Here is a 26235-nt window from a genome sequence, read left to right as displayed (position 1 = left end):
AACTATTTTTACAATTTAAAAAGATTAAAGATATCACTTCTTAAATTTGTAGTTGAGAATACCAAATTTCCAGCAAAATCTTTGGAAATAAAAACTACCAGTTATTATTCCAAGCAAACTAGTGAATGTATGATTATAATAGTTAAAAAAGAAAAGTAATTCAGATTTCATTTTAATAAACTACCTTATTATTTGAATTTCAGAACTTTGTAAATAAATAATATTTGGCTGATTTAAGTTAAATTGGGTTTTAATACCCAGAATATATATACTGATATTTCTAACTTCTATTTTAAAAGTAGGGATAGAGTGTGAATGTGATTAACTGGAAGTTTGTTGTTATTGTTTTAAATTTAAATAAAAGCACCAAATTAAGTTAAGTAGAGAAATTATAAAATAACAACAAAAAAAATAACATTTATTAAGATTAACTTTACCTTAAGTTTACACTAAGATAATTTATCAAGAAAAACTATAATAGTTTTAGATACTTAATCTTGGAAACTTTAGTACTGGACTAACCTGAAAAAAACTAGTGTCATTCTATTTTACAATGTAATGGCCTTCTACTTTCAAAACTTAGGTATTCCTACATAAGTAAACCACACCTCTGGTATCTGTATCATCATACATTAAATTGTCTACTACTTTTAGGAATTTGTCTAGACATGTTCTTGATCACCTAAAGAACCGGTGTCACTTGTATTATATTGTTAAATTTTCCCTTGTTTTTTATTCTCCCAGAGCTAAATGAGAGACTCATTACTAAAATTGTATATATCATTCCATCATAGTAATAATCATTCCATCATATTCATAGTAATAAGTTATCATTTTTCCAGATTTGTTCAATTAAATTTTTTTAAATAAAAGAGTAAGTCAAAGTAAAATGTCCATAAAAAAGATTTTAACTTTTTTGAAATAAGGGAGACATATTATACAGAGTAATAACACATTTCTCTTAAAACTTGAAGATACAGATTGATTTGCAAGATAATTCTACTCTATTTCAAAGATTTGTTGTTGTCTGGTCCTTTTCTAGTTGTGTCTGATTTTTTTGTGACCCCATATGGGATGTTCTTGGCTAAGATTGGAGTGGTTTGCCATGTCCTTCTCCAATTCATTTTACAGATGAGGAAACTGAGACAAAGTTAAGTAACTTGCCCCACAATCACATACTTAGTGTCTGAGCCCAAATTTGAACTCGGAAAGATGGGTCTTCCTGAATCCAGATCTGGTACTCTTATCTACTGTACTACCTAGCTGCCCTAAAATAGTCTGGTTTCCTACAAAGTAAACCTTTGTAAAAATGAAAAAAAAAAATACACACACACACACATACATACACACATATGTATATACATACACGCACACATATATACATATCTCATTTCTTATCCCTGATAACTCTTTTACTTAACTTCTATCCAGTAACTTTCTAATACTATTTCTATTACTTACCTTCTCCTTGACCCCACCCCAAGAATCCCTACTGTAACCTCATCTTTTTGTACCCTTTGTATCCCTTTCCCCATAATCTACACACCCTTTGTTGTTTTCTGTTTTTGTTTTGCAAGGCAATTGGGATTAAGTGACTTGCCCAGTGTTAAGTGTCTGCCAGATTTTAACTCCAGTTCTCCGGACTCCAGGGCTGGTACTCTATCCATTGTACCACCTCACTATCTCTACACATCCTTCTATACCCTGTCATATCCTATTCCCTCCTCCTTATTTCTTTATAGATTTTGCAAAGTGCTATACCATCCTTAGGGTGTGTTTGTCTCTTTAACTCATTACTGTTATGAGTAGGACTTCAGAACTATCAGGCCTCCTCCCCTATCTTCTGTGTCCATTCTTGCTTTTGCACCTCATTTGTATAGCAAAATAAGTGTTTTTGTCTTTTCCTATATAGTTTTGCTTTTTATAATCACATCATACTCTATTCTACCCCAGTCTTTCTTTTGAACTACCCAATTACTAATGACAATTTTAGAAATATGGTTTACATTTTCACATATACAACATAAACAGGTTATTCTTGTTGAGTCCCTTGAAATTAGTCTTTGATGTTGGCTCTTATATGTTAAATTTTCTATTGTTTGCAACAAAATTCTAAAAATCTAATAGTTTGTTAAATGTTGATTTTTCCCACATTTAATATTATACTTAATTTTACTAGATATACTATTTTCAACTGCAATCCTAGTTATTTTGATTATCAAAATGTACTCCAGGACTTAAGGTCTTTTACTGTAGTCATTGTTGGTATACGTGTATATATGTATGTATGTATGTATCATGTGTGTTATGTGTATATAAACATAAATTTATCTGTGATTAATAGTCTGCTTAAGGGTGGGAGGGTTGAAGAAAGGAGAAAAAAGAGAATAAGTTAAAAAGTGCATAGCAGAAAACTACAAGGAATCAAAGAAAAGATAAACAGATCTGAATACAATGTGTTTTATTATTATATACAATTTCCTGAAATGAAAATGTATTGTTATATATTGTGAATCCTCTCTTATGTTCCACTGTGCATGACAATGTTCTGGGTATGGTTTTCTTTTTCTATTTCAGTTTCTATTTTTTATTTTAAGTTTTAAATTTTTAAAATGGAGAAAAATAAAATCATTGCATCACTTTTAAATTAATTAAAATTAGCAAAAAATAAAAAGCTGAAAAAATTATCCCAGATAGTAATGTTTACATATCAAATCTATGTCAATTCTAATTAATTTATTCAGTTATAGAATTCCTAAATTAAGGACTATTATCCATTCTATTTTCAGAAATTAATTTCTACTTCCTCAAGAGAAAAGACTAGAAAATAGGAAAAAATATTTCCAAAAGACTTGGGAAAAATCTTTAGTAGCTACCTAGTGACTATGGCTATTAGAAAAATTCAAGATCCCAGGCTAATTTCACATTAATCCACTTCACATTATCTTGGTTCATCCTAGAGTGAATTGGCGATTCTTCAACTTGTCCTTTCTCCAAAAACTATGAATATGTCCTATACCCAACAAGATTTCTCATCTCATTTCTGATTCCTGGACACCATTAACCTGAATTTCCCTTACCTCCATTCTCCTATCTACCTGGAAGTGAAATCAGAGCACCTGCATGTGTATGTTGCTACATCATTCACTGGGTATTCCTGCACAAGTCACCTTAACTCTCTTTGACACAGTTCCCCTCTTAGAAAATTTGTGAGATCAGATTAACTGGTATCTAGGAGTCTTTCATTCTCTAAATAACATAATCCTTGATCTTTCTCTGTTCTAATCTAAGGACAGTCTGGTGCTGCCTAAATACTTAATCACAGTCTAACTTGTATTCCCATTATAACATGATGCCCCACTATTGTACTGCATCTGTAAAATCACAAAAGACCTAAAGGAAAGGCAAAGATTATGAGATAGATCACTGAGGGAGAATTTATAAAAATATGGATAAGAAGTGGTCCATAAGAGTTGTGAGCTGGACCTGTGACACTGTGCATTTACTGAAAAATTGTAATTATGCATATGTTTCACTCCCTCATCTGCCTAAGAAATTGTAAATTCCTTCAAGTTCTGCCATTTTTCATGACAATGGTTCCAGTTAGCACTCAACATCAAATAAAATTATGGGGTTACAAAAATGGCACTTCAAGCAGTAGATCTGGGTTCCAGTCCAGTTTTTAGGTACACAATTTGGTCAAATCATGTAATTTCTCCAAACATCACTTCTTTTATCCATAAAATTTAGCTAACAACATTACATATCTCATAAGGCTGTTGTAAGATTCAAATTATTTAATAACAAAAGGCCCCTTTTAAATCATAAAGGGATATAAAATGTTAGGTTATTACTATTAAGTTTTGTCAAACAGAAATTGAATTTTGAACTTCATAGGTAAAAAAGCCTCTCAACTATCCTCTAAATCCAATTTTTTGTTAAGGCAGTTTTTTGGGTGATTTCAAAACTACATTAATATCTTTTGTAGTTGAAGTAGAGAAATTCTATCAAGAACTTTACAATATCCTTAAGGACCAAGTCAACATGTAGCTTTTTAGATTATGCTAATATGAAGATGAGCACATGTCAGAGCAATCAAAAATGTTGGAAAACATTCAAGATTAAGAAAACCAAGTGGCTAATGGCTTGAAGATTAAGTTAGAAGATTTATACCTATATATGCCATGATACTCTCCTCAAGAATACAATTTCAAGGCACTGTATAGAAACATTTTGACAGAAAACAACTGGTTATAACCATAGGTTTAAAAATCACCTGCTCTAAACTGATTTCAGAAAAGTCTAGAAAGACTTACTGAACCGATGCTGAGTGAAGTGAACAGAATCAAGAGAGCATTGTACAGAATAAGAAGATAATGTGCTAATCAACTATGATGAACTTGACTCTTTTTAACAATGAGATGATTCAAGACAATTCCAAAAGACTTGGGATGAAAAATGCCAGCTGCATCCAGAGAGAGAAGTATGGCGATTGAAGTACATAGAAACATAGTATTTTCACCTTTTGTTGTTGTTATTTGTTTTTCTTTTCTTGTGTTTTTTTTTTCCCTTCTGATCTGATTTATCTTGCATAGCATGACAAATATGGAAATATATTTAAAGGAACTACATATATTTGGCTTATATCAGATTTCTTGCTGTGTGTGGGAGGGAGGAGGCAAGGGAAGGAGGGAGAAAAATACATAAATGAACGTTAAAAACTATCTTTGCATGTATTTGGAAAAATAAAATACAGTTAAAATCATTTGCTCTGCAGCTAAATCATTAGTTGGTCAGAGCAAAAATCAAAATTAACATAAAATCAGAAAAATAAAAGATAACAAGAAACAAAATGCAATAAAACCAGTCTCCAAATTGATCTATTTAAATAGGCTATTGACTCTTAGAAATTAATTTGAAAGAAATAAAATATATTGCCTCTGAACACTACACCACTTTAAAAAGAAGTTTAAATAATATAAAATGTCACAACGAAGTGTCCAAAAGAATGCAGTAAAAGCCTCAGTCAGCATGGGATAGCCAAGGCAATACTAATTTTATTTGCAAAATCATTTGCAAATCAGCACAGAGTAGTGATGGAAGATCATTAAATTTTATTTTTTAAGACTGAAAAGCAATAGCAGGAGAGTCACAAAAGGTAAAAGAGATGATTAGATCATCAGAGCAAAGATTTTTCTAAAAGAAACTATCACATGCTTCAGAAAGATCCTCTTGACGGACAAAAAAAAAAAAAAAAGATACAAATACAATGGATTAAACCTAAAATTGGAATGATGCTTGTCTATTTATTCCATTTTCATTAGGAATTATGTGCACCGAAGAGACACAGGAGCAAAACAGAATCTCAATGAGAAGGAAAGGATTCAGAGCCTCTACAAGAAAAATGTCAGGGGTTGGGGATTTAAAAAAAAAAAAAAAAAGAAATGCAATACACACACACACACACACAAACACAAACTTATGTGTATGCATACACATACACACTTTTCAAAGATGACAAAAGGGAAAAACATCAGTTATTGGAAGGGCTACAGGAGAAGAAATATAGTAAGGTATTGTTAGTAAAACTGAATTGCTCCAATCATTCTGGAAAGAAATTTGGAACCTTGACCAAAAAGCCATTAAAACTATTCGTACCTTTTGACCCAGCAATACCAAAATTAGACACATATTCCAGAGAGGTCAAAGACAAAGGATAAGAAGATATATATTAAAAGAATATTTATGGCTACACTTTTTTGTTGTAGTGAAAAAAAAAAAAAAAGGAAACAAAGTGGATGAGATATATAGATATATAGTAGATTGAGATATATAGCTGACCAAACAATGGCATATTAAAAAAAAAAAAAAAAAAAAAAAAAAGAAGAAATAATGAATAAGACAGATTCAAAGGAAGAGAAATGAAACGGTGCAGGGGATCTATTTACACAATGACCACAAGAATATAAAAGAAAATACTTCAGAGTCCTGACACTGATCTAAGTAATGATCTTTAGGAGACTGATAATTAAGAAAGCCTCCAACTTGTTGACAGAGAGCTGATGTACTAGGGGTTTGGAAAGAGATATATATTTATAGATATAGGTAATGTGTTGATTTGTTTCACTTAACTATAATTAGTCCATTTTACAGGGAAGTATTGGGTAATACTAATGATACCCTGCCCCCCCAAAAAAGGAAGAAAAGAAAGAAAAGTATCAGTGAAACATTTAAAAATAAACATAAGAAAACTTTAAGCAGCATCTTTTTATGAGGAGAGTTTTGTTAGCAGGACAATTAGAAAAGTTTTTTTTTTGTTTTTTTTTTTAATTATTTACTTCTCACTGAACCAGCTACAACCAGCAAAAGAACTCTAGGAGATAACTATGAACCAATACACAGAATTCCCAATCCCTCTAATTTTGTCCGCCTGCATTTTGGATTTCCTTCACAGGCTAATTGTACACTATTTCAAAGTCCAATTCTTTTTGTACAGCAAAGTAACTGTTTGGACATGTATACATATATTGTATTTAATTTATACTTTAACATATTTAACATGTATTGGTCAACCTGCCACCTGGGGGGGGGGAAGGAGGGGAAAAATTAAAACAAAAAGTTTGGCAATTGTCAATGTTGTAAAATTACCCATGCATATATCCGGTAAATAAAAACTATTAAAAAAAAAAAAAAAAAAGAATTTACTCCTCGATTCCATTATTTTTTGCATAAAGAAATGCTTATATTTCTTATTTGTCAAGTTTATAATAAATTTTATTTTTTTAAAGTGGGAAAGGAGAAAATGATGTCAAACACATTTGGTGGTCTAGAGCAGGAAGGGCGCAACCCAGATTCCCTTCAATTATATTTTTCAGTCAGCTTTGTTTCTTCAGAAGAGGTGTCATCATTATAGTAGAGATGTTTATATTTCATATTTGAAAAACATTATATAAGGCTCCTTTTTTAGGAACTAGATTGTTGAGTATCTATCGATTGCACTACAATACTTGGAGGCTAAATCTACTCCAATTTGGGATTAGAAAGAAGCCTCTTCACTCCATTAACATGTGGTAGCTGCCCAAACACAAGCATTCCTTTTGATCAGCAGGATTTGTATTCTGCAGAGATTATAAAAAAGGGAAAACGACCCACATGGGCAAAAATGTTTGTAGCAGCTCTTTTTGTAGTGGCAAGAAACTGGAAACTAGCCCTCTAGCTGGTGAATGGCTGAATTAGTTATGACATATGAATGGAATGGAATATTATTGTTTTATAAGAAATGATGAGCAGGCTGATTTCAGAAAAACCTAGAAAGACTTACATGAAGTGATACTAAGTGAATTGAGTAGAATCAAGAGAACATTGTATACAGCAAGAAGATAATGTGATGATCAACTGTGATGGATTTGGCTTTTTTCAACAAGGAGATGATTCAAGGCAGTTCCATTAGATTTGTGATAGAAGAGCTATCTGCATCAAGAGAAAGAGCTATGGAGACTGAATGTGAAACAAAGAAAGCACAATATTTTCATCTTTTTGTTGTTGTAGTTTTGTTCGTTCTTTTCTCTCAAGTTTTTTTTTTCCCTTTTGATCTAATTTTTTTCTTGTACAGCATAATAAATATGGAAATGTTTAGAAGAATTAAACATATTTAACCTATATTAAACTGCTTGCTACCTAGAGGAGAAGAGAAGGGATAAGGAAGGGAGAAAAATTTGGAATATAAGCTTTTGCAAAGGTGAATACTGAAAACTATCTTTGCATGTATTTGGAAAAACAAAAAGCTATTTTTTTTTAAAGTATGATGGCTGCATAAATATTCAGTTTTTTTGTTTGTTTGTTTGTTTGTTTTGTTTTTTTAATCACCACAAAAATCTGTGGTCCTTTCTTATTTGCTATAGACCATCTCGGGAATAGATCTGAAAATCTGAATCTACTAATTTCTGTTCTGCTTTATTAAATCATAAGATAAAGGCAATAATGCCTCATCACATCATAATTAATGAGTTCGCCTTAGGACCAGAGCCTAAAACACCAAATTTCTTGCCACCAGAATTTCATGCAGAAATAGGGCCTCTACTGTTAGGTTTGATCAAAAGCCAAGGACAAGTTCTACATTCAAGCAAATTTCTACCTGTGTATATACCCTCTGCATCTATGATTGAGGTGGGAAAAAAAAAAAAAAAAAAAAAAAAAAAAAAAAAAAAAAAAAAACTAGCTATAAATTCAGTCAAGCCCTGGAGACATAGTCACCAACTATTTAGAAAATTTTACATTAAAAAAATCCAATCTCCCTTCCTGGTGCTTTAGAGAAAATCCATTATCACAGTACTTTTGAGCACCAATAAGATGATATTATTTCTCTCAATTATGGCTAGTAATTTCCTAATCCTTTGAATTCTGAGTCACCAATCTTCTTAGGTATTTTTATACCTTCTCCTGCTACCACTTTCCAGGTCTCATCTCCAACCAACTAGGCATCTGGGTTCTTTGGCCTTTACCTTCTTCTTTCACTGGGATCCCTGTTCTCTTAAATATTTCTTTGTTTTAGAGACAAGAAGTTTAGCACCTAGGTTCACAGTATTCCTTTCCTCCTTGTCCTCATACTTAGTAACTTTAATAACCCACTAATGTCCCTTCAAAGCAATCAAGCCTCTAAATTCTTTAATCTCCTTACCTCCCATGACCTATATCTTCATTTCATCTTGGCCAAACAGAGTGATGGTTATGTTCTTGATGTAAATCAATCAACAAGCATTTATTAAGTGTTTAATATGTGCCAGATATTGTGATATATACATGAGAATACAATAACAAAAATGAAATAGTGCTATCAAGATGCTTATATTTATTCTATCACTATCATCCATAATTGTTCTACTACTATAATCTAGAATTGTTTTTTTTCTCTCAGCTCACAACCTCTTTTTCTTACCATATCTCCCTCAGTCTCTGTTTTTCTTAAATCTGTTCTTCATCAGTGCCATGAGTTACAATCATTTTAAAACTCCCTTCTCTGCCTCACTTTTCTTCCTTTAAAAATTTGACCTGAAGGTTAAAGCAGTGCTACTATAAAGCATTTTCAACCCTTGAATCCCATGCTCATTTGAACTATCACTACTTAAAAAAGCCCACCAACCCTCAAAACTGCCATCCACCTGGCTCTTTCCTATTCACATTCTGCTGAATGCAAATGGAAGAAATAACAAAAGTGTTAATTATTCCATTAAAACTTTTAAGTTCTAATCTCAACTGGATCCTCATGCTGCATAGCAATTCTTTTACATTTCTCTGATGATTATCAGATTCTAAATAGCAACTATTCCAAATCTCTTTTCTTAAAGTCTTCTAAATGATGCATCTGATGCATCCTACAGCACTTCCAAGTGTGGCCCAAACTAAGTTAAAATGCATTTCCTAACTGATTTCAATGTGCTGCTGGATTTATTTAAAAAAAAAAAATACAAACCCACACACACCCCCACCCACACACTCCTAGTTTTGTGAGTAACTACACAGCTTGCAGATATTCTTTTTTATGGTTTGGTGGCTTTATTTCTATCTGAATTTGACAGTACTGCTCTGCTCTACAACAGTGGTGTCAAACTCAAACAGAACGGAATCTGTATAGAGCCCCATTTTGACTTAGAAAGCCACAAATTAACATTAAATATAACTTGTGCTGTATTTTTATTTATTTTCTTAAACATTTCCTAATTATATTTTAGTAGTTTCCATCCATTTGGCTTGCAGCCAGCTTCCAGTTTGACATGTTTCACATCAATCCTTCTGATTCTCCATCTCACTTAAACAAAAGAGAACTCCTACTATTTCCCTCTAATATACTACAATTCTTTGTCTTCCTTTGCAGTAATCCCATATGAGAAGGGGGCTCTTTTTTCCAAGGTAAAATCCTACATAAATACACTTGATTCTATTTCCTCCAGGAGTCTTGTCTCATTCCTTCTCTTTCATCTTCAAAATCTTTTCATATACTAGATCTTCATCTATTATATCCCAATCCTTTAAAGAATATTCTTTTGCCCACCAAATACCTAGGGACAAACAATATCATGTTTATATCCATTCCTTTTTACAGTCAAACTTCTAAAAAAGTAAATTAGATTAGTCAACCTATTTTCAAATCCCACTCATTTTTTAATCTCTTACATTCAGTTTACCAATCACACCTCTCCATTCAAACCCCTCTTTCCAAAATGAACAAACTTAACGTCTTTTTTTTTTCTCAGTTCCAATACTACTTATAGTTATAATAGCTACCATTAATATAGTGCTTTGAGAGTTGCAAAGCACTTTGTAAATATTTTACAACTATTACCTCATTTGATCCTTACAACCATACTGGGAGGTTGGTATTATTTTATCCACGTTTTTATATATGAAAAAACTGAGACAGAGGTTAAGTGATTTAACCAGAATCACAAAGCAAATATGTGTGGAAGGCCAAATTTGAACTCAGATTTTCTTGATTCCACATACAGTATTTATCCACTGTGTTATCTGGCTGTCACCACTTTACTTCTCTGTTGCTTCTTAGACTCACCACTACCACCTTTCTTCCTGGTTTTCTTACATCTGTAGGATCACTCCTACAATTGCTCTTTTTCTCTATCAGCATCTATTCTAATTCCTAATCCCTGACTAGATCTCCCCCAAAGATTTTTGCTATATATTGGATCCTGTTCTTGTATACAATTTTTTCCCCTCAATGATATTTTAATTTTCCAATTACATGTAAAGAATGTCAAATACTTATGGGTAAATCAAGCTAATATAATAAAAATGACAATTTTACCTAAATTAATTTACTTATCCAGTGCCATATCAATCAAACTGACAAGAAATTACTTTATAACCTAGAAAAATATCATAACAATCTGAAAGAACAAAAGGTCAAAAGTTTCAAGGTAATTAATGGGAAAAAGCAAAGAAAGGTGGCCTGTGTCAGACCTAAAAATATAACATAAAGCAGCAATCATCAAAACCATTGGTACTAGCTAAGAAATAGAGCAATGGATTAGTGGAATGGGTTTGGTTCACAAGACAGAATAGTATATTATTAATCTAGTGTTTGATAAACCCAAAGACTCTAGTTTCTAGGATAAAAATTCACAATCTGACAAAAAATGTTGGGAAAACTGAAAAATAGAAACTAGGAATTGACCAACATCTAATACCCTATATCAAGATAAAACTGAAATGATTTAGATTAGTAAGGGTGATACTAGAAGCAAATTATGAGAATAAAGGACAATCAATCTACCTCTCAGATCTGTGGAGAAAGGAAGAATATATGGCTAAAGAAGAACTAAAGAACATTATGAAATGCAAACTGGATAATTTAAATACATTAAATTAAAAAATTTTGCACAAAATCAATGCAACGAAGATTATAAGGGAAGCAGAAAGCTAAGGAAAAATTATACAACCAGTGTTTCTGATAAAGGCCTCATCTAAAAATATATAAAGAGAAGTGAATCAATACAACCAGTGTTTCTGATAAAGGCCTCATTTAAAAATATATAAAGAGAAGTGAATCAAATTTACGAGAATATAAGCCATTCCCCAATTGATAAATGGTCAAAGGATATAAACAGACAATTTTCAGACAATGAAATTAAAGCCATTTCTAGTCATGGAAAAAAAAAAAGCTCTAAATTACATTGATTAGAGAAATGAAAATTAAGAAAACTCTGAGGTACCACTATACACGTCTCAGATTGGCTAAAATGACAGGAAAAGATAATGATAAATGTTGGAAAGGATGTGGGAAAATTGAGGTACTAATACATGGTGAAGTTGTGAACTGATCTAACCATTCTGAAAAGCAATTTGAAACTATGCCCGAAGGACTAAAAACTATACATACCCTTTGATTCAGTATTGTCTCGACTGAGTCTATATTCCAAAGAGATCATATAAAAAAGAGAAAACAGCCCACATGTGTAAAAATATTTGTAGCAGCAGGGAACTGGAAATTGAGTGGATATCCTTCAATTGGGGAATGGTTGAAAAAATATGCATATAAATATAATGGAATATTATTGATCTAAAAGAAATGATGAGTAGGCTGATTTTAGAAAAGCATGGGCAGACTTACATGAACTGATGCTGAGTGAAGTAAGTAAAACCAAAAGAACACAGTAACAAGATTATGGGATGATCAACAGTGATAGACTTGGTTCTTTTCAACAAAGAGGAGATTTGAGGCAATTCCAATAGCCTTGTGATGGCAAGTGCATCCACATTCAGAGAGAGAACTATAGAGACTGAATGTGGATCAAAGCACAATATTTTCAGCTTTTGTTGTTTGTGGGCTTGTTTTTTTTTCTATTTCATGTTTTTGATCTGATTTTTTTTTTTGCACAACATGACAAATATGATAATATATTTGGAAGAACTGCACATATTTAACCTATATCTGATTGCTTATTGTCTTTGACTGGGGGGGAAGGAGGGAGTGAAAGAGAAAAATTTGGAACACAAAGTTTTGCAAAGGTGAATGTTGAAAAAAACTTGAAAAATCTTGGCAATATTTGGAAAAATAAAATAGTATTGAAAAATGAATGCTAAAATTTTTCTTGACATATAACTTATGAAAAAATAAAATACCATTTAATAAAAAAAGAAAAAGTGAGGATCTTTTCAATATAGAAGACATGTGGACATGTTTGTAGACAGTAAGAAATGAGCCAGGAGACAAGGAGAGATAATAATAAATGATGACAGAGGAAACAATCTACTAGAGGAAATAGGATAGAATGGATTCATTTGAACAAGTAGAGGGAATAAATCTTGGTGAGAAGCACTTAAAGACAGGGGTGAAAGAGGAGATAGTGACAGAAGACCAGAAGAAGAGGGAGCTCATGGTAAATCCCTCAGCTTGGTAGGGCATAATTGATATGATAAAGCAGTTCTAGGGACTCAAGAGAGGAAGACATTGATTCACAATGGGTCAAGATGGGAAGAGAAGAAAGTGGCTACATCTACAGGGGAGATGACCTAGAAGAGAAATAAGGAGTCAGGGGATTGGAAGTCATCATAGCATGGATGAAGAGTAAGAATTGCAAGGGGAAAAAAAGGAAGGAATGAAAAATCAATAAATTATGGTTGGATAAAATTTTGAAAATGGTGAACATCAAAGTGGCATGTTTTCTAAATGATAGCAAGTTCAAAAGTATGACCATTTTTGTGTGTGGCTGATGTACGGTAGAGAAGCAGCTCATGGGAAGTGAGTAAGTTGAAGAACTGAACAGCTAGTGAGTCTGAAGGAGAATCAATATGTATGTTGAAGTCTTCTATGAGGACAGGATTTAGAATAGAAAGAAAAAATGTGAGTCAAGGGCTAAACTCTTTGAGAAAGGAAGGGAAGTAACCTGGAGAAGAGCTGTCCAGATATTAATTGGGTGGTTAATAGAAATAATGTGAATCTTAAAGCAAAAGAGGTTACTGAGTGATGAAGTAGGGGGAGAATCTGAAAGTGGCAATGGGGAACAAGGAATATTCTAACACCCCTATATCTACTAATGGGCTGATGGGAATGAAAAATGCAGCAAATATTAGAAAGGATGGCTCAGGAGATTATGTCAGTGAGGGGAGGTTGGTTTCAGTACTAGTTAGTAGATAGAAGGTATAAAAGAGGAAAAGATTTAGAACAAAAGGAAATATATTACTTATAGAATAATCATTCCAAAGGATACAGTGGAAGGTTTGTGTGAGGTTAGAATGAAACTCTGGAGTGGGAGGGTTGAGGGGGGAATGGGAATAAGGTGATAGAAGAATGTAGAGTGGGGTTTGTATGATGATCTACAGGGATTCAAAATCAATGTGCTGTGTATGAAGGGTATGACCAGGTATGGGTACTTAGGTATGATTTACTCATCTTTGAGTAACACTTTCCCAAAAAGGCTTCCAATCAGGAGGCAAGCAAGAACAGAATAAGGAAGGAAGGACACAGTTAAATGGTCAGAAGGGAAGCTCTGCATCACTTACTTGTCCTCCTTCCAAAAAATAAAGATTAGGCAGAAAAAGGGTATAGGAGATGTGAGTAGAACCTGCAAATCAGGACAAGGTTTTCCACTAGCTTTCCTTTTCCTCTTTCCTTAAAGAACAGGCACAGAAGGAGATGTAAGGCCTGAAGACAAAGGGTAGGTTGTTCCTCTTTGCCCCAGAGGTTCCCCACATTCCATTTGGGAGATCTAGGATGGCAACAGGAGGTGGAAGTTGCCTTTTATTAGTACAGATGGAAATCATTGCTTTGGGACAGGGGAAAGTCCTTTGAGACAGATGAAAACCACCTAGCCTGGTCTGTTGCCTCTTTCCCCTTAGTGAACCACACTGAACCCAAAAGGAGATATAGAAGACACAAGGCAAACAGTCATGGGAAAGTTTACATAAATTGCTCTTACAAGCTCCATTTTGAGTAAAGACTGATGCCAACCATCCTTCATTCCTCTTTTGGCCCTCTTTTGTCTCTCCAACTACTTTTACAGCTTGCCCCTAAGTGAATATTATTATCATTCTTTCCCTCCCCATAATGCCCCCTTTACTTTCAGCACCCTATAGAATGTAAGCTCTTTGGGGCAGAGACTATCTTTTTGATTATACACTCAATACTGTTATTACCTGTGTTAACAAAATGAGAATCTGTTCCAATGTGATTGATATTTGAAGGAATACTGTGAGCATAACAAGAATTTTAAGTTTGCTTCTTCATGACTTCTTTCACTAGAAGCAGACTGAAAAAACCCCATCCCAGATGGAACACGAGAATGACTACTACTAAAGAAATATTGGTTTAATAATTTACCTAGGGGAGAAAAAAAGGTTTTTTGACTGTACTACACTCTTTTTTTTTTATATTCACACTGCCAATATAATGACAATTTCTTTTAAAATAATATAAGTAATACAAAGAGTGATGGCAAGAGAGGTGATTAATTACATCTAAGTCTATTCAAGGTAAGATTAAGTGACAAGATTAGGAAATAAGCATTTAGATAGGGATCACTATATGCCCAGCACTATACTAAGCACTTTTTTGTAAATATTATCTTATTTTAATCTTCACAATAACCCTACAAAGTATTTGCTCCATTTTACAGCTGAAGGAACTAATGCAAAGATAATGACATGTCCAGGGTCACACAGTTCAGAAATGTGCCAAGCTGAATTTGAACTTCCAAGACCAGAACTGTATCCATTGTGCCACTAGCTGCCCTTTTTTTTTAATTGTAGAAAGAAAACAAAGTTTAATATAATTACACTATCATATACTACCAATTAAAAAAAATTTTAAAAACAGAAAAAATGGATGTTACACAGTAAGGCAGTGATAAAAGATAATTCATTTCCATTCATTCTTTTTTTCTTTTTAGAGAATCTTGACAGGAACTTAGAAAAAGTGTTATAATACTTCAAGAATTAAAATTAGTTTTAAGATACTAAAAACCCTAAAAAAGACTTTTAGCATGCTGGGTAAAAATCCTTTATGAAAGGACATATTAAGAATCATACAGGATAAGATAAAAAGGTACAAAAATGTTTCATTTTGTATCACTGGGAGGAGTATTTACACCAATGAGAACACTAATACATAATAAAAGTATAAACTATCTTTTGATTTCATTATTTTTATTTGGACATCATGCTGTGGTAAAAAGAGGTTTGGGAATCAAAAGGACAAGATTAAATACTATGTCCAACACTTTACCACTTGTATGACTATAGGTAAGTCACCTGACCTAACTATTTCTTCATCTACAAAATGTAAGTACTGTTGGGACTAATTACACCTCAAAAAGCTGTAGTGAGAAAGCACTTAACCACCATAAAATCCTCTGCAAAGGTGAGCTATTATGGGGCAGTTAGGTGGCGCAGTGGATAGAGCACAAGCCCTGAATTCAGGAAGACCTGAGTTCAAACACTTAACCCTTCCTGGCTTTGTGATTCTGGGCAAGTCACTTAATCCCAATTGCCTCAGCAAAAAGAGAAAAAAAAAAAAAAAAAAAAAAAAAAGTTATTCTCTAGATTCTTTTTTCACCTGTCCCAAATAAATGTTAAATTACATTATTTGGCATTCCCTTCCAGTCTTCTTCCCTTTCCCTCCCAAATTACAGTGGCTGACAAACTCTTATTTCCAAGTCCTCAGCCTCAGAGAAGAAAATTTATTTTTAGATAACTTGGGGCTTAAAGTAACTCTTTGTAAGGACAGATGTCTCATCATAAGAGAGCAGTGTCTGTCAATGTGATATAATGAAAAGAGATCTGAATCGAATCAAGAGATCAGGGTTCAAGTCCTGACTTGTCTCCTGGGGCAGGTTACTTCACTGATCTGCCCTGTTTTAATCTGTAATAGAGTTCTTTATCTGTAAAATATCACAGGACTGTGAAAAAAGTGACAGGCTACTGTGTTTTGTTTTTTTTTTTCTTTTTTTTCTTTTTTAAGATTCCTTCCTTGCTATCCCATATTTAACATAAGGGTAGAATGGAGTATCTAATTCTTTGGTGGTGGAAGCTTCTTCTTTCATATCTGACCATCTCATTTCTGTGTTCTCTGAACCTTGAGATTACCTCTTCCTAGCTGCCTCTATGATTAAATACAAAGTTCTCTCTTTGGCTTTAAAGCCTTTTACCAAGAGGTTCCAAGTGATTTTCAACTTTAATATGCATTATACCCCTTAAGTGCTGCAGTTCAACAGTTATCCCCACTGAATGTTCCCAGCTTTCTCCAAGTGCTGGCTCTTCGAAGTTACATATTTTTATATTTACAGACTGTCTCCCCCATATTAAGGTATATTCTTTGAAGGCAAAGACTCTTCTTTGTATCTCTAGCATTTAACATAATACTTCATACAGGTACTATATTAAAAAAATTATTTTTGATAAAATGATTCCGAGCCAGAGTGTTTTTGGTCTTCACAATTATTGCATCTTTCCTCCCCTCTATGTTTGAAAAGAGAACAGTGACAAAAAGTTACTGAAAAAATCATGGTATACTTTTTTGCTTAATAATCCAGGAAGAAGTAAAACTGGGCTTGAAGTGGAAAAATAAAATAGACCTTAGACGATTATAAGAGCTTCTGTAATTCCAAAAATAATTTCCATATTGTTTCTAATCAAAATTCACAATTTATAACAAGGTGATCCCTGTAAGATTTTTGTTTTAAATAAAACTCGTTTTTTATTTAGACTTTTTTTCTAAATTGCTTAACATTCAGTTAAAAAAATCTGAGTACCCAATTCTCTCTTTCTTTCAAGCCTTCTGCATTAAGACAATCTGATATAAATAGGTTTACTTTCCCCACAATTTGTATCTCTCTATCTCAGTATCTCTCTTTCTCTATATGCACACATACACTCCCCAACTTTCTTGGGGAAAAGTTAAATTAAAAGTTAATAACATCAGGAATAAAAATTATGCTATGAAAATCGACATAATTGTCCTCGAATACAAAGTCAAAAGTTGAAAATACACTGTCATTTTACTGATAAAAAGGGGGGGGGGGCCGAGAAACAGTTTCTGTTAAGCTAATGCAAATACAGTTTGTAATAAAAACACTATTTCTTTCGTAAGATCACCGTCCAATTTTCTCCTTTCCTATTACAATATCCGCTCTAATTTAAAATTAGCCACAATCACCTATCGTGATCAGTGAGCTCCTTTTTTTTTGGCAGCAGATCCTTTCCGAAACCTGACCAGGGCCGGGGGCCACTAAACGCTGGCCCGGCCTGACGCGGCCGCGGTGTGGTCACCCGAGGGCAGTCGGCGCGGCCATCTCGCTGGACTAGTAGAAAGCTGTCACGCAGCTGCTTGTCAAGCAGGGGGTGGCGGCTGGTGACAGGGACGCTCTCAGGTTCCCCAAGGGTCACGGGATGCTTAAGATGGTGCGAGTCGTGCAGTAAGCGGAGGCAGAGCGCGCCCCTCGGTATAACTACGGGCGACAAGTGGCCTTAGAGAGTCAGGGGAGAGGGGATGGGGGACAGGGTGGCCAGTAGCAGGTGGCTCGGGGAACCTCTTAACAAGGGACTTACGCAGGGAGCCTAGACCGCCCCCCCCCCCTTTACCTTTCTCGTCCTCGTCTATGCGCAGGGCGAAGGAGATGTACTCGAAGGCCTGCTTGTGGAAGGCGCGGACCCGTTCGGCCTCCCCGGCCGCCGGCACGGGCGGCGGGGCCGGAGCCGAGGCCGCCGCCGCCCCCGGCCCGGTGGCCGCCGTGGCCGCCGCTCGGGTGCTCCTCTTGGCGGCCATGAGGGCGCGGGAGAAGCGCTGGCAGAGCCACACGAAGAGGAGCCCCAGGTGGAAGGCGACGAAGCGGAGCAGCGCGAAGGTGGCCAGCAGCGGGTACGAGAAGTAGCACAGGTTCCGCTTATGCGGGGACGGACCTGCGGCCGCGGGAGGGGCGGGGCCCGCGCAGGGGGGCGGAGGCCCAGCGGGCGCGGCGCTGCCGGAGCCTTTCTTCTTTCCTCGGCCGCCCGGAGAATTCATTCACGGCCCCCGCTGCCGCCGCCGCCATAACCCACAGACGGCGACCGAGCGGCGGCGGTGCTGGTGCAGATGTGGAGCACAAGAGGAGGAGGAGGACAGAGCAGCTAGGCTTGGTAGCGGCGGGCGAGTCCTCCGAGCTCGCGCTATCTGCACACCTCGCCCCGCCCCTTCCCTAGGAAAGGAGCATCACCTCCCCTTCTTTCGGCCCCTCCCCAGCAGGTCTAGGTGTCGGGGCTCGGGCCTGTCCCGCCCCGCCCTCTCGGCCACTGGCTCGGGCAGTTGAGTGGTCACGCGCACGTCCTATTCCCCTCGTTTTCCGTTCATTGGCTACAGCTACAAGGCGGACACGCGCACGTTCCACAGGGTCTTAGTTTCTGTCACTCACGGGCGCGCCTCGGTCTTTGTTGACAGGAGCTCCAGCGATGCGCATGTGCAGCCCCGCCTACTCCCACAGGCTCCTCCTTCTATAAAACTGAAACTCCCGGCATGCTATTGCAGCCTTTTGGAGTCAGCCTGAACTCCGAATTATCGTTGCTTGTTATTTGATGCTTTGTAGACTAAATAACGATTAACATTTGGAGCGCTCTAAGATTTGCATCTTTTAGATAGCAATCTTAATATTATTGTCCCCAATTTGCCAACTTGTTCAAAGAGCGATTTGTCAGGGTCAGTCAGCATTTGTTAAGTAACTGCTGTATGCCAGGTACTAGAATAAGCACTGGGCATACTAAAAGAGTTTAAAAAAATAGTCCCTTCTTTCAAATGAGAAGGACAACATGCAAATGCTCTGCACAAACTATATACATATAGGATAACTTGGGGATAGTTTGAGGGAAGGTATTAAGAGGACTTAAAACGAAGACTAGGAAAGACTTTTTTTTAGAAGTGGGACTCTGGAGCTTGAAGGAAAGGAAGCCAGGGAAACTAGGAAATCCAAGAGAAGGGTGAGGGTTCCCGGTAGGAGGGACAGACAGTATATACTGCAGGTGGCAGGGTTTGATCCTGGAGGTGCTAGGAGGCCATTGGGCATTTCTTAAATAGCTGCGTGTTGTGGTCAGACCTCTGTGGTGGGAAAAATTGCTTTCGCAATTGAATGGAGAATTGACTAGATTAGAGATAGATTTGAGGCAGAGAGCACATAGCAGGCCCTTGGCTAGGCATAAGGCAATGAGGTCTTGCAGAGTATGACTCGAGAGAAGAGGGCTTATGTGAAAGATATTACCCAAGTGAAATAGACAGGACTTAGGAACAGACTGGGGTTAGAGGATAAGAGAAAGAGACAACCAGGTGAAGGACAGATTCGGAATTGGAATCAGAAAAATAAGAGTTCCAATTCTGTCTTGGACTCTTAACAACTTTCCCCCAAATCCTGCTTTCTTCCCTAATTGCCTTATTGTTGTTGAGAATACCACTAACTTTCCAATCATTCAAGCTTTCAAACTGGATGTCATCTTCTACTCCTTACTCCGTCTCACCTCTCATATCCAGTCAGCTGCCAGATCCCATTATTTCAATCTTCCTAATATCTCTCATTTATACATACTTACATGTTAACTCCCCCATTAGAGTGTGAACTCTTTGAGGCAGAGACTGTCTTTCCCATTTCTTTGTAGCAACCACCATTTAGCAAAGTGTCTGGAATATAGTAAGCATTTAATAAATGTTTACTGATTGAGGAAATGACTCTGGAATGATGGAAAGAATCTTTTGGCTTGATCTAATTAAAAGCTTTTCTTTTAAAGATGAAATAAACAGGAGTACAAAGCAACTAATTAATTAGATTAATAATGAAAATAAGGGCTTAAAAAGTAAACATTAGATGGTGAAACACTGGTGTAAACTCCAATATAGTGGGAAATCTAGGGTCTTAGGATGGTAAATTATCATTTATTTAATCTAATTATTTCATTTACAGAAAAGTAAACTCAAGTCCAGAGACATGAAAGAACTTGACCCTATTTCATCTATGAAGTTTCTATATGGCTTAGACTTTAGTTCAAAATATAAATTTCACTTAATTGTGCCACAACATAGCTTTCAACTTCTGTGTGAAATTTTGACCTAGAGTATTGATATTCCTTTTTCTGCACAGAGACAGAACCCTTACCCTGGCATCCGCAAGTACCTCCATTAATCTACTGCCTCAGTCTCAAATGAAGCCTGTTTCCTCCTAAGCAGCAGTGTCATGCTCTTGCCAATTCAACTAGGAGTCCAAGCTGGACCTCTTTTCAAGATGCACTCAAGTATTATTATTAACAGGACATATTACTTCTCCCCCAAAGCACCTCTGCTCTGTAAAAAAATTACCTCATATGGAGAAAATAGAGTCTGTGACACAATGCTCAAAAACTTCAAAAGTGACATAAAAAATAGGAACCTAAAAAAATGGTAGCATGTTTTTATACTTTTTAAATAGTTGAAATACATAAGTACTACAAAAATGAAAACGGTATCTGCAACACTGGCACCTGCTTCAGTCTGCATAAGCAAATTAGGTACTTCACCACTGAATTCCTTGCCTTGGGCCTTGGGGTCATGATAGAAGGGAGTGAAATTGGTGATAGCATGGCAACTTCCTTTCATGGCTCTTATTGTACTAAAATATATACAATAAATGTGGCATTTTATCTTGAGAAAAATGGAAATAGATATTGGAAGGGTTGTAGCTTGTAAGTTATCCTGAAAGGGTACCCTGTTTTCTACATTCTCACTGTTTCTTGTAGAAGAAATTTTGCAGAAGCAATCTCAAAATTTTAGTGTTGCTCAAAATGTTCTCTAACATATCAATTTCACTGGAACAAATTTGAAATTTCAAAACATGCATTAAATATGAAAGAAAAGGAAAATGATAAATGTTGGACATATGGGAAAATTGAGACACTAATGCATTATTGGTAGACTTGTGAACTGATCCAACCATTTTGGAGAGCAATTTGTAACTAAGGCCAAAGGGTTATAAAACTGTACACACTTGTTGATCTAGGACCAGCACTATTACTCTGTATTCCAAAGAGATTATTTTAAAAAGGGAGAAGGACCCACATATACACAAATGTTTTATAGCACCTCTCTTTCTGGTGGCAGAGAATTGGAAAAATGGGTAAGGAGGGTGTCTATTAATTGAGGAATGACTGAACAAATTGTGGTATATGAATATAATGAAATACTATTACTCTATAAGAAATGATGAATAGGCACATTTCAGAAAAACCTGGAAAGACTTACATTAAGATTTATTTAACAGCAACATTGTGTGATGATCAACTTTGATAGACTTTGCTCTTCTCAACAATACAATGATCTAAGACAATTCCCAAAGATTCATGATGGAAAATGCTAACCACATCCAGAGAAAACTATGGAACCTGAATGCTGATCAAAGTATACTATTTCCTGACCAGCAGGAGGAATACAGAGAGGCTTGGAGAGACTTACAGGAACTGATGCTGAGTGAAATGAACAGAACCAGAAGATCTCTGTACACTTCAATGTTGTATGAAGATGTATTCTGATAGAAGTGGATATCTTCAACATAAAGAAGATCCAACTCACTTCCAGTTGATCAATGATGGACAGAAACAACTAAACCCAGAGAAGGAACACTGGGAAGTGAATGTAAATTGTTAGCACTACTGTGTATCTACCCAGGTTACTTACACCTTCGGAATCTAATACTTAATGTGCAACAAAAAAAAAAAATGGTATTTACACACATATATTGTATCTAGGTTATATTGTAGCACATGTAAAAGGTATGGGATTGCCTGTCATCTAGGGGAGGGAGGAAAGGGAGGGAGGGGATAATTTGGAAAAATGAATACAAGGGATAATGTTATAAAAAAATTACTCATGCATATATACTGTCAAAAATTTATAATTATAAAATTAAAAAATAAAATAAAATGTAATGTGAAATTTTAAATAAAATAAAATAAAAAAGGATTAAAACAGAAAAAAAAACCCACACCCACACAAAGATAGCATCTGGTATAATTCAAAAGCATTGCAAGTTTTTTGTTTTTCTCTAAGAGGAGAAATATAGTAAGTACAAGAAGATGTTCTCCTTTTGCTTCTTGGGTATACAATCTTCCTGAAGGTATTTGTGATAATACTTTGGATCTGGTAACTCCAGAGTTGGTGGAAACTAGAAAAAGAAAGAACAGAACACTGGCAATCAGAAAAACAATTTTAAAGATTTTGTAGTCTTCTTGCACTAGGAAGATCTTACTGAAGAAATAGTGGACTCTAGAGACATACTCAGAATGATTTGGAAACTGTTAAGACAGTATGGCCATACTGAAGATCCAAGAATCATAGCAAACAGCAAAAAAGTTGGAATAGAGCAAAGAAGGATGTACTCCATCTCCCATTTTGACTAGCAAAGTGTAACAAGTCAAAATAATGCATGAAGGAGCCTCCATGGAAGGAGCCCTTATATTCTAGGGTAAGGAAATCCAGAATGTAGCTACAGAATGTAGTGTGTAAAAATGATCATACATGATGAGGTGGAATATAATATGATCTAATCTAGTATGTGATTTAGTATATAGAGTCTTGATCCTATAGTAAGGAAGAACTCATTTCAAATCTGGCCTCAGATACTTATCAATTGTGTAACTGTGGCCAGTAATTTACCCTCTGTTTGCTTCAACTTCCTCAACTATTAAATAGGGATAATAAGAGTACATACTTTAAAATATATATATTTCCCCTCTTTCATCTTCTCCCCAAAGCAAGCGGCAGTTAAGAAAAGATATATTTATGTATACATATACAGATACACACACACACACACATACACATCACATACACACAAATCTTTCCTATCCTTGCTGACTCTGCTCCATAACTTGTCTTGCTATTACTTAATCTCCCCCACCCCCAGCTCAAGAATCCCTCCCTTGTCTAATTCCCCCACCCTTTGCTTCCCCATCTGCCCATCATTCCCCCTTTATTTCTTATACATTTTGGAGGGTGTTATACCCTTCATGGTATATATGTAGTGTTGCCTATTGAACCCATTCCTCATGTAAGTAGGTTGTCAGAACTATGAGCCCTCCTCATCTCTCTAATACCTCTCTGTCTATTCTTCCTCTGCATCTCATTTGTATAACATAATTACTATTTTCACCTTAACTCTGCCAATCTTTCTTTTGACCTACTTTATTGTTGATATAAATCTTAAACATAAAATTTATATTTTGCATGTAAAAAAACATAAACAGTTTGTCCATGTTTAACTAGTGAGTTCTTTAAAATTGATCTTTGATATTGGTTTTTATATGTTAAATTTTCTGTTAAGATTGCATTTGGCTGATAGACAGTCTTGAAAATGTGTTGAAGGTCCATTTTTTTTTCTCATTCAAAATTATAGATAATTTTTCTGGATGTGACAATTGTGGCCATAGTCCTATTTCTTTTGATTGCCTAGTTCTTTGAAATAATACTTTTGACCATAGATCTAGTTCTTTAGATATGATACTAGAACCTGTGGTCTTTTATTGTAACTGCTAAGTCTTGTACAATTCTAATTGTAGCTCCAGTAAATTTTTTCTTCTTTTTTTGCAAAATTTTGTCTTTGATCTGGAAGTTTTGAAATTTGGCAATGATATTCCTCTGTGTTTTCCACAGAGGATCTCTTTGAAATGGTGATCGATGGATTTTTTTGTTTCTACTTTCCCCCTCATGCTCTATCACTCCAGACAATTTTCTTCCCCCTCATGCTCTATCACTCCAGACAATTTTCTTGGATTATTATTATTTTTTTCATTTTTGTGTCAAAATTCTCTTTTTGGTCTTGACTTTCTGGAAGTCCAATTTTTCTTATATTTTCTCTTCTCAATCTATTCTCCAGTCTGTCATTTTTTTTCTTATAAGATGTTTCACATTCTGTTCTATTTTCTCATTTTTATGCTTTGTTATTTCTTGGTCTCTTATAGTCATGTCCATCAGAATTGATCATCATATAATCTTCTTGTTATCATATACAATAATCACCTGGTTCTGCTCATTTCACTTAACATTAGTTCATATAAGTCTCTTCAGGCCTCTCTGAAATCATCCTGCTGATCATTTCTTATACAACAATAATATTCCATATCATTCATATACCATAACTTATTCAGCCAGTCTCCAACTGATGGGTTTCCACTCAGTTTCCTGTTTCTTGCCACTATAAAAAGGGCTGCCACAAACATTTTTGCACATGTGGGTCCCTTTCTCTCCTTTAAGATCTTTTTGAGATATAAAGCCAGTAGAAACACTTCTGAATCAAAGGGTATATATATTTTGATAGCTGTTTTGGAAATAGTTCCAAATTGTTCTCCAGAATGGTTGGATCATTTCACAACTTCACTGAAAAAGTATTAGTGTCCCAGTTTTCCCATATTCCTCCAACATTCGTCATTGTCTTTTCCTGTCATTTTAACCAATTTGAGAGGTATGTAGTGGGGCCTCAGAGTTGTCTAATTTGTATTTCTCTAATCAATAGTGATTTAGAGCACCTTTTCATATGACCAGAAATGGTTTTAATTTCTTATCTGAAAATTGTCTGTTCATATTCTTTGACCATTTATCAATTGGAGAACGACTTGGATTTTTTTAATTTGAGGGCTTTACCAGAACCCTTGAATGTAAAAATTTCCCCCCAGTTTATTGTTTCCCTTCTAATCTTGTCTTCATTGGCTTTGTTTGTACAAAAACTTTTTAACTTAATATAATCAAAATTATCCATTTTGCATTCAATAATGTACTCTAGTTCTTCTTTGGCCACAAATTCCTTCCTTCTCCACAGATCTGAGATGCAAAATATCTTTTGTTCTTTTAATTTGCTTATAGTATCATTCTTTATGTCTAAATCATGAACCCATTTTGACCTTATCTTGGTATAGGTATAAGGTGTGCGTGAATACCTTGTTTCTGCCATACTAATTTCCAATTTTCCCAGCAGTTTTTGTTAAATAATGAGTTCTTATCCCAAAAGCTGGAGATTTTGGGTTTGTCAAACACTAGATTACTATAGTCATTGATTATTTTATCCTATGAACCTAACCTATTCCACTGATCAACTACTCTATTTTTTAGCCAATATCAGATGATGACCACTGCTTTATAATATAGTTTTAGGCCTGGTACCTACTCATCATTTCTTATAGCATAATAATATTCCATCATAATTACATGCAAAAATGTATTTAATCATTCCTCAGATGCCCATAAATTGCAATGGAAAGAGGGGAAGAGAGAGAGAGAGAAGAGAGAGAGAGAGAGAGAGAGAGAGAGAGAGAGAGAGAGAGAGAGAGAGAGAGAGAGAGAGAGAGAGAGAGAGAGGAATTTACATATCAAAGATAAGCTTGTAAAATCTCTAGCTGGATAATCAAGAGGAAGGAGATTTGCCATCAAAAGATAACAGTACAGAAATTATATCAGATAATTTGATCTACAAATATAAAGAGGAGTTGCAGATGATTTACAACTAGCAGATAGCTATCAGGAAACTGAGGTTGTAAATTCTTTTACTAGTGATTAGTTTCTTATCTGACTTAAAATATTTGGAAATCTCAGCTAAACTATGCTATACTAAATGCTTCAGTCATTTATGTCATTTTCCTTACATTCTTCTAAAATATATAGAGAATTGACTCAAATTTGAAATAGCCATTCTCCAATTGATAGTCAAAGGATATGAACAGACAATTTTCAGATGAAGAAATTGAAACTATTTTTAG

General features: G+C 35.2%; 1 protein-coding gene across 2 annotated transcripts in view; it reads right to left on the bottom strand.

Annotated features, from left to right (window-relative positions):
* Nucleotides 1-18780, bottom strand: part of SPAST (spastin) — an 83307-nt gene extending 64527 nt beyond the window's left edge. Inside the window, exon 1 of one of the 2 annotated variants that reach the window (XM_074288137.1) lies at nt 18088-18780. In XM_074288137.1, the coding sequence (XP_074144238.1) occupies nt 18088-18508 (421 nt within the window). In that variant the 5' untranslated portion in view covers nt 18509-18780. The remainder of the gene's footprint in view (nt 1-18087) is intronic. The other variant, XM_074288136.1, reaches the window with a different exon arrangement.
* Nucleotides 18781-26235: the final 7455 nt, after the last annotated feature.

Source organism: Sminthopsis crassicaudata, chromosome 2, assembly GCF_048593235.1.
Source record: "Sminthopsis crassicaudata isolate SCR6 chromosome 2, ASM4859323v1, whole genome shotgun sequence".
Classification (NCBI taxonomy): domain Eukaryota; kingdom Metazoa; phylum Chordata; class Mammalia; order Dasyuromorphia; family Dasyuridae; genus Sminthopsis; species Sminthopsis crassicaudata.
Note: the sequence above shows the minus strand (reverse complement) of the source record. Positions and strands in the feature narration are given on the sequence as shown.